This window comes from Mizuhopecten yessoensis, unplaced genomic scaffold, assembly GCF_002113885.1.
Source record: "Mizuhopecten yessoensis strain PY_sf001 unplaced genomic scaffold, ASM211388v2 scaffold7521, whole genome shotgun sequence".
NCBI classification, from domain to species: Eukaryota; Metazoa; Mollusca; class Bivalvia; order Pectinida; family Pectinidae; genus Mizuhopecten; species Mizuhopecten yessoensis.
This window is the reverse complement of record NW_018407089.1, coordinates 326,350-335,120: the sequence shown is the minus strand read 5'-3', so window position 1 is coordinate 335,120 and position 8,771 is coordinate 326,350. Positions and strand designations below refer to the sequence as shown.

The following is an 8,771-nucleotide window of genomic DNA, read 5'->3' as shown; positions in this document are numbered from 1 at the left end:
ACACACACACACACACACACACACACACACACATACACAATTCAACTTTTATTTGACAACTTATTGGATAACTATACTTTACAATAAATTACAAATTACGTATATGTATTGTGCAATCAACACTCATTATCACTCCCACATCATTATTGTGCATTCAACAATCATTAACGCTCTCACATCATCATCATCATCATCATCATCATCACCATCCTCTTCATCATCATCATCATCATCATCATCATCATCAGCATCATTAACATCTGACATTAACTACAACAACATGTAATCCGTAACGATACAAATGTCAATAATACATAAATAGACATTTATATAAATTATATTGATGTGCATGTTTACGTCACCCGTGCCTTATTTATGATCAACAAGTTCGTCAACATTCAATACATATGGATCTGTACAATTGTCAATCATTTCAGTAATATCCTTTACTAAATCATCATCAATATTATTAATGTAATCATGTGTTTTCTCTGTTTTCCATTGGTTAATTCTTTCTCCAGATTGTGGGATTTGGTTATTTGTTACACATGTGTTTAAACTGTTATACATCACAGTGTGGATAGTCGGTGTAACAGTGTCTCGGGTTGGCTATAATATAATCGCTATAGGTAACGGCTTTAGTCTTTCCGTCGGGACGAGTTCGACAAGATACGTTTATTCAGAAATTTAAGAAAGAGTCGCATCCAAAATAGTACAAGTAAACGCCCTAGAACGAATTACTTGTGTTATCAGGAAAATGCATGCATATTATATATGAACACGTAATTCTCCGATTTGTGCACGTTTCCTTACCTACCTGTAACACTCTCTACTGCCCAAGTGTGTTAAGGTAATAGGATTGTGTCACCATTTCTCAGTAGATTTTTTTTTTAAATTGTAGTTATATTGCTTTGAAGTTTTAAAAAAATCTGCCACAAAAAAATATAGATTGTCACAATTTTAAGGATTTTTAAGTACGTAAAAGGGAGTGAATTTTGAAGAAAAATATTAAAGACACAATTTTTGCAAAACAATGTCAATAACAATGATACTGACATAGATAAGTATTGCATTAATGTATATAAATTTAATAAATGCTGATTTTTTTAATATATGGAACTATTATTCGGTATGTTGTAAAATACTTTTACTATAAGATTGTCACTTAAAGAATATTAATTGTAGAAGCAATGCACTTATAACGTTGTGAAATGTGTGTGTTTTGTTTTTGTAATGTACCTCTTTACACCAATGTTTAATTCAGAATGCTTGTATTTTTCAACAAATGACGTTTGTCATATTGCAAAAAAACTACACGTTTTACTTAAACAAAAGCTAGCCCCGCAAAGCGCATATCTGTTATAAACATTCTTTCTAATGTCGATGATCAAACGTGTCTAGCATTCCAACCAATATAGTTTTTGAGTAGCTCGGAAAATGTTTGAAATTTACTTAACATGATTATGAATACCTCATTGTTTTTAATTAACTGATGTTTAATAATAAAAACTAGCGGTGATTTGAATTACTTTTTAGATGTAAAATAAGGAGGCGAATATCTCACTTAAGTATAAACCCTACCCTGTCGTCGAAAAACTACCCTGCCTCGATACCTGCCCGAAAACATGGGTCCCTCCGGACACTCCGGTTTCCTCCAATATTAGAACCCTCTGTGAGCTTTCATACGGGTCATCTGGAGTGATTTATATAAGTTGGTAATTTTTTTTTTTATAATTGAATCAAAATTAAGCTTAATTAATAAGTTATCTTCATTCGTTCTCTCCAAACAGATTTGTTGGTATTTGTTTTGCAAAATAAAATGTATTTAGTCGTTTAATTAATCATTTACCTCCTTCGTTTTCTTCTTTAAGTAGATTTCTGTTGTTCTGTAATTAAAAATGGGAGGAATTGAAAACCTCTCAGTATTAAGTTCGATCAGTACCTGAACACAGAATCAGCTAGGTCTGACACCAGACATCGACACGACAGGTTAACGAGATCCCTGCTGCCGAGGGATCTCGTAAAAACCTTTACGGATTACGCAACGGCATTCCGGACAGACAAGATGACCGGGAGTGGCCGGACTCATCTAACCATGTTAGTGGTCAGCTGAATAGCCAAGGCGATTAGATCGGTCCTCTGATGGTTCCTGACTTTAGACTGAATGATTACGGTTATTTGTTCGAACGTTTTAACAAAAAGCTGTCAAGTTTAAGAAACCTTTTACCGGAATCCATACCTACGTAAATATGAAAGCTGCACTAGCGATTGTGCTGTGTTTTGTCTGTTTAATACAGGTTTCCGTTGGACAGAGGTTTGTGATGCGGGTGAGTACATTCGACAGACATTGTGTTTGAAAAGAAAATCATTCGTTTGGATTTTTCTTTTCTTTCTTCTTTCACTATTAATTCTTAAAATTATTTACCTACATATTCTATAGTCCAGCAGCTTAACATTGGTTACATTGGTACATTTATTTTAAATCCGCCTTGCCGATATATGATCTATCTCTCTATATTGTCTATACTGTTAAAATTACTTCCTTGTGCCTTATACAAATTCTAATTAATTCCGATCCAGTGTTATTTTGGAAGCTACCGCTGATTTTACTTCTTTGACCCGTATCTATCTATCTTTCTATCTATCTATCTATCTATCTATCTCTATCTATCTATCTATCTATCTATCTATCTATCTATCTTTCTATCGATCTATCTATCTATCTATCTATCTATCTATCTTTCTATCTTTCTGTTTATCTATCTATCTTCATATCTATCTATCTATCTCTATCTATCTATTTATCTATGAAAGTATGCATGTTTTATTCCAGGTTCAACAAACATTTTAATAACTTTAATAAATGCACATCAACCAATTTCCATCGAACACTACCCAATTATATGTAACGTTCTATATTATAATTATATTAATGTCAGTTTAAGTGTAAGTCGTAGTAATTACAACAAGACAATTTACGTAATCAGATCTGTATTCAGACTGATTTCTTTTCCTACCTCTTTTGTAATTTTTCACAGTAGTATACGATATCGTTTATTTTCCATTAAACAACTCTAAATTCAAGAAGTATCTTTGAATTTGCTCGAACGTGTTTATTACAATGAAACTGTTCATAGCGCAATAAGGTGCGTCCATATTGAAACAGGACGATATAGAAATATTGTAAGGAATGAACGCTATTGTAAAATATGTAATTCTGTAGATAAAGAGGACGAATATCATTTTTTGCTTATTTGTCCTATAAACCAAGAGCTCGGATCAAAGTGTTTAAAATGTATTACTGGAGAAAACCATCTGTTCTTAAGTTAACACAATTACTGTGCTCAACAAATGTAAAAGAACTAACCAGGTTTAGCAAATATATATATATATGATGCCACTAAATTGAGGAAGACTATGATATAATGACATTTAAATGTGTCAAATCTTTTGTCCATTCTCCACTGCGTTTTGCAGTGTCTGCCAATGTATTTATACTGTTACATGTACACTGACGAGCTGGAAAGCTTAAATTTAACAAAGAATAGAATAGTATCAGCATCACAAGCGCAAACAGACGATATTCCTTGCAGTTAGTTATAACAAATAGAAACTTATCCGAGCAGAACACCATAGAAAACTCTTAGTTCCATACTTTTTGATTGGGTAGGGATTGTAAATACATTTGTTACATTTGAAATCGAACTAATTATTACTCCGCTAGTATTTAATGGAGCCGCGTACGTCAAAGCCTGTGATAGGGGAGCTAACTCAAGTTGGCCTTGTGTGTTGTAAGGTATGATTTATGCGGGTCGTATAGCCTCATATCACCCGTCTCCATCGTTTCTCACTGTTCGGCACAGTGAATATGATATTTAGACAATATCATACGAGTTCATAGTACGTGCATATCACTTATATATTACTATATAACGCTACGGAATAAACGTTTACCGTGTATTACTTTGTAATCCTTCTTTGGAATATGTACAGGGAGCATTCCTTTGTAAATTAACCGTATAACAATGCAGAGTAAAATAAACTACAGCATCGTGTTTACTCTATATTTCACGTATCTCCTGGAGTCAATTATTGCGCCACTGAAATGAATTTCGACACCTTGAAAGCCATTTTTTTTTTTATGACAATCTTTTCAAATTTTTTTCGGTGGAATGATTTGCCGAATATGGTGAGATATTCTCGGAAATATCATTTCACTGCCAAATGGCCTAGTAAAACCGATTTCATCGATACCTCAAAAACAAGTCAACACAAATATATTTAAAAACTGCAGATTATTATAGAGTAATCATTTAGTACACGAAATTGTATTTCAGTAGCGCTTTAATAAGTCTCAGAGAAGAATTTATAGGGGGGACAAAGGAAAATCCATGATATTTAGAACAAGTTTTTTGAACCGCGAATACTTTTGGCGCGATGCTTTAGATTGTCCTATCCGTAGCCATTTGTTGTACAGAATACAATGTTTATTATATATATTTGGCTTTACCTGGCCCTTCTGCATTATGCGATAAATTTGCACTTAAAATTAATGGACATTTCTCTTGCACTAATCTCAGGTAATGTTCGGAAACATTTTACCTTAGAATGGTAAAATCTATAGTACTTGTTTGTAACATATGCTCTAGGGCCGTTTTTGTTTATCGCGATCCAAACGGTTGGACCGGATGGAGCGGTTGGACCTGAGTTGTTCGATTATGAAATAAGGTTACACCTAGTAATCTGATGCTGTTTTGTCAAGGCTCGCCTTAAAGCAGCATAAGATTACTATGGCATGGCCTGTACCAGAAAATGTAACATTTAAAAACAGACGTACCGTTTTTTTCCGTATAAACGAACAGGCCCGTCTGTGTCGTAAAACCATCTTTAAACGCCTTGCTTATATTGTATTTCTTGTTGATCTTATTTTGTAGAACCACGAGTCCCGGTTTGACCCGCGATTTAGACGTCCAGCTCCCTCCTCAATCCAGGTATGTACTAAAGTTGTGCGGGGNTGGGATAACAATGTGTACTTATTATACATCACAACGCAACTAAGATATTTTTAGAAAGTAGAATTCTATATTATTATACACCAATCTTGGTAGGCGTGCAATATATCAACTGATCGAATTCACCCGACTTTCCCCTATGGCACCGATCCGAACGGATGTAATATCACACCTACTTAACTAAAGTATAACCGAAAATATGAAAATTCGCCGACCATATGTAGAGCATGGTCTTCAGACAAAATTAAGTGTAATCGTAACACGTTAAAATCCGGATTATTTTTCCTCCCTCTCTTCGTGTTATGTAAAAACAAATGTAGATGCTATGTCCTTCATTAAAGTAACATTAAATAGAAAATGTGGTATATGTATATTTATTACAGTATTGGGTGTGTGTTTCTACAAAATATATTGTACTATACGTCTTTATCATGTACAATGTGTGTTTAAGGCCATGTGACACTTAGAACATGTTTAAAAGTTAACGTAATGTAGAACGACTTGTGTTTACATTTCATGTTATATAGAATGTGTTGTACGTCTTAGTAATAATTATAAAAAATATGAAAAGCCAAAAAGATATAAATAGATTATTTAGATAGCATACATATGAGTTAATATTTACATTCTGTGTTGCATTTGCCTATATGTTGTTAGTAAACCAAATTCCAGTATATGACACTGTATACTGCAATTTACAGTGATTCGGTCAGTGTAGGAATACAGCTCCAGATGTCCTAGGTAAACAAACATGGCCACCAGATACTTTCGGTATCAACAGGCCCATAGTCAGAGAACGTTCTGGGTTCGTTTGCATTTAGCACTGTAGGTCATCGCAAAAATTAAGCAACTTGACAGGTACCACAAAATATTGTAAGCGCTATTCTAGATACGAAATAACCAAGTTTGTCAACGTCATCACACAGGGGCTCGGTTTCGAGATTTTGAGAACATAAAACCTTGTAAAAGTCGAAGGTATCGACAAGGTTTTAGAATGTGTATCTTCAGTGATGTCATCCATTACTCAAAGTCACGAAACCGAGCCCCTGTGAACGTCGTCTGCTAGCGATGCTAATCTGACCGATTAGACATGAACTATATTTCAAACGAAATGTCCTTGGAATCGTTATAACCTGCTGAAAGGACCACTTTAATTAAAAATTCCGAGTATATATGCTTCTGAAAATAACGTATTATTCCAGTCGATGGAAACATAGCGTTTCCGAGGAAACAACCGAGTCCGTTCAGCGCTGCATCACTTCCAAATACATCTAATCTATCAATGCGCAAAAAACAGTTTTAATTTTAAAAAAGCAGAAGTTATGCAATCATTAACAGTTTTTCAACATATACACACTCATATGAAATAAATAATAAAGTTAAAATATACGTTTTAATCATGGGATCTATTTCTTTACAGGGAAGTGCATTGGGAATGAATGAATGGGGCGATCCGTTCTCCAACCTCCGAAGCGGTCTGAGTAGGGAAGATCGACAAATGCTGCGGCTTCTTGACCTTGGTTCCCTTGGGGACAGGGTTATTAGCAGAAACCGAAATGCAGGACCCGGAAGTAGGTCATGGGGTCGTGGATCGCAAATCGCCATAGAATTTGACAGTAGAGGGCGTTCACAGTCACGCAGTAGTTCTCGGGGTTCCACGAGATTTGCTGATTCTGGATTACGGGGTGACTCACGCAGTTTCAGAACTTCCGGTGGACAGTCCTCATCAAGATCATCTTTCGATAGCTTCAGTTCGAGGTCTTCTCCAGATATAATTATGATCAGTTCCCGTTTGCCGTCATCTGATAGGCGAGGGAGAACAGACAACGTGGGTCACTTTAACGATATCGGAATGCCAAGTTCCTCACAACCGGTCGTCGTTCGAGCACGTGACCAAGTTTTGTCTCGATCCGAGTTCATACGTAGTTCCCGTCCTTCCCAGGATGCTCGCTTGAATACCGACCCTGTCAGTTCTTCGTCACGAAACATAGCTCCAAGTGCAAGTTGGCAGGAAATGACTGTTCCACAACTGAACGTAGGAGTCGATTCTTTTAGCAACAACCACACACCAACTACCTCCATCTTTAGAGACCAAAACCCACCCACAAATACAGGCACACGTTCACCGGATATACTTATCCAAACATCTGCGCATGTCAATCCAGGCGGAAGTAATACCATGGTAAGCCAGAGTACCACTAGTACAAATGTTGCAGACAGGGGGTCGCACACTTCAGTTTCAAACAGCCACATAGTTAGTGCGCAGTCGCCAGCAAGTTCCGCCCTTCAGGACATTTTAATGTCGCTCGCGGAGTCCATTGATATTCGTGATCCCAGGTTTCCCCGCCCAACAGAGGAACCTCTTGAACTGGAGGAAATGCTCATGCGCAAATTGATGGCGAGAGTTTGATAGGTCAGTGGTTTATGACGTCATAACTCTGAGTTGTAATATCGTGAAACTGAAAAAAAATCGGTTTCAGGGTTACGTACTACCAAACACGTGGTTCCTATGGAACCAATTAAATTGAATGCTTCATGTTTACCTCAGAATTACCAATGCGTGCATGCTGGCCAGTTATCAAAGCATGGTTAGCTTCACACAAATTTGATAGAAATATTTTACTTCACATTTCTAAAATAATATTTGAACCAATGATAAGATTTTTTATGTATTGAAAAATGGGACTCGTTTGAGAAGTTTGGCAAGAAGTATTAAAATATTTCAAAATATTCAAGAAATTCGTGAATTTTCAATTTTAGAATTTAAGGTTTATGACCAAGAAAGCTTGGCAAGCTTTCAACAAATAGGCCAAAGACGAATAGTTAAAAAAAATATTCGAGAAAATCTACGACCATTTTTAAATTCTTTGGCATTAGATGGTCAAAAATATTTCTTATTCAACTTAAGTTTTGAATTTCAATATTTTTGGAAAATGCATTGGTTTAGAATTTTGCGTTAAGCTGACCTTAGTTTGAACAACTTGTCACATCTGTTCTTTTATTTCATACATCCTCTGATTAACGATGTGTAAATTACCGGAGTATTCTCAAGGTAGAATTCTTTTAAAATGGAGGTGACTTCAAGGTACAAGGTACCGTACAGCTTTAAATGTTCGTTTGATTATGGATGTTTCATGTTTGAGTAAAATAGAAATATTTGTTTTTACAGTTATTGATTAAAATGATGTAAACATATATAGGTGTGAACGGGTCGAAGTGCTAGTTGGTAGAATTATTTATTTTTCTTGAAAACGGCAAAAAACCTACAGTGTATTTATTGAATACATTATATGTGGGTAGATTACCTAAAAAGATATAAATGGTAAACAAATATTTAAACCTAGAAATTGAAGCTCGTAGCATATTCTCAAGCTTCCAATACTTGGGATTTGTCTTTTTTTATTATTATTAGAAATCTCTATCAAAGTAACAGCCTGCGAGACTATCAGTCATGATTTTTAAAAAAATGAATAAATATGAATTAATCAACATCCTTGTGAGATTTGACTGTGATCTTACTCCAAGGCATTATTCCGTCTTCTCGTATCGCAGAGGTATTTGCTCTTGTGAGCAGGTATTGATTGTTCCGTCATTTGTTTGTGAGAGTTACGTCATCAATTTTTGAGAAAACGACGTAATTATCAAACACAAACTAATGACGTAACAATCAATACCTGCTCACAAGAAAAGATAACTCTGCAATACACAAAGACGGAATAACGACGCTACGTGTATCGGTAATGTGTTTGGCGACTTTCA

General features: G+C 35.4%; 1 protein-coding gene across 1 annotated transcript; it reads left to right on the top strand.

Moving 5' to 3' along the window:
• The first annotated feature begins 2,093 nt into the window (after positions 1–2,093).
• LOC110453837 lies at positions 2,094–8,648 on the top strand. The gene is made up of 3 exons (XM_021503008.1): positions 2,094–2,327; positions 4,935–4,991; positions 6,433–8,648. Exons 1-3 carry the CDS (start codon positions 2,250–2,252, stop codon positions 7,420–7,422), a joined length of 1,125 nt encoding a protein of 374 aa, XP_021358683.1. The 5' UTR covers positions 2,094–2,249; the 3' UTR covers positions 7,423–8,648.
• Positions 8,649–8,771: the final 123 nt, after the last annotated feature.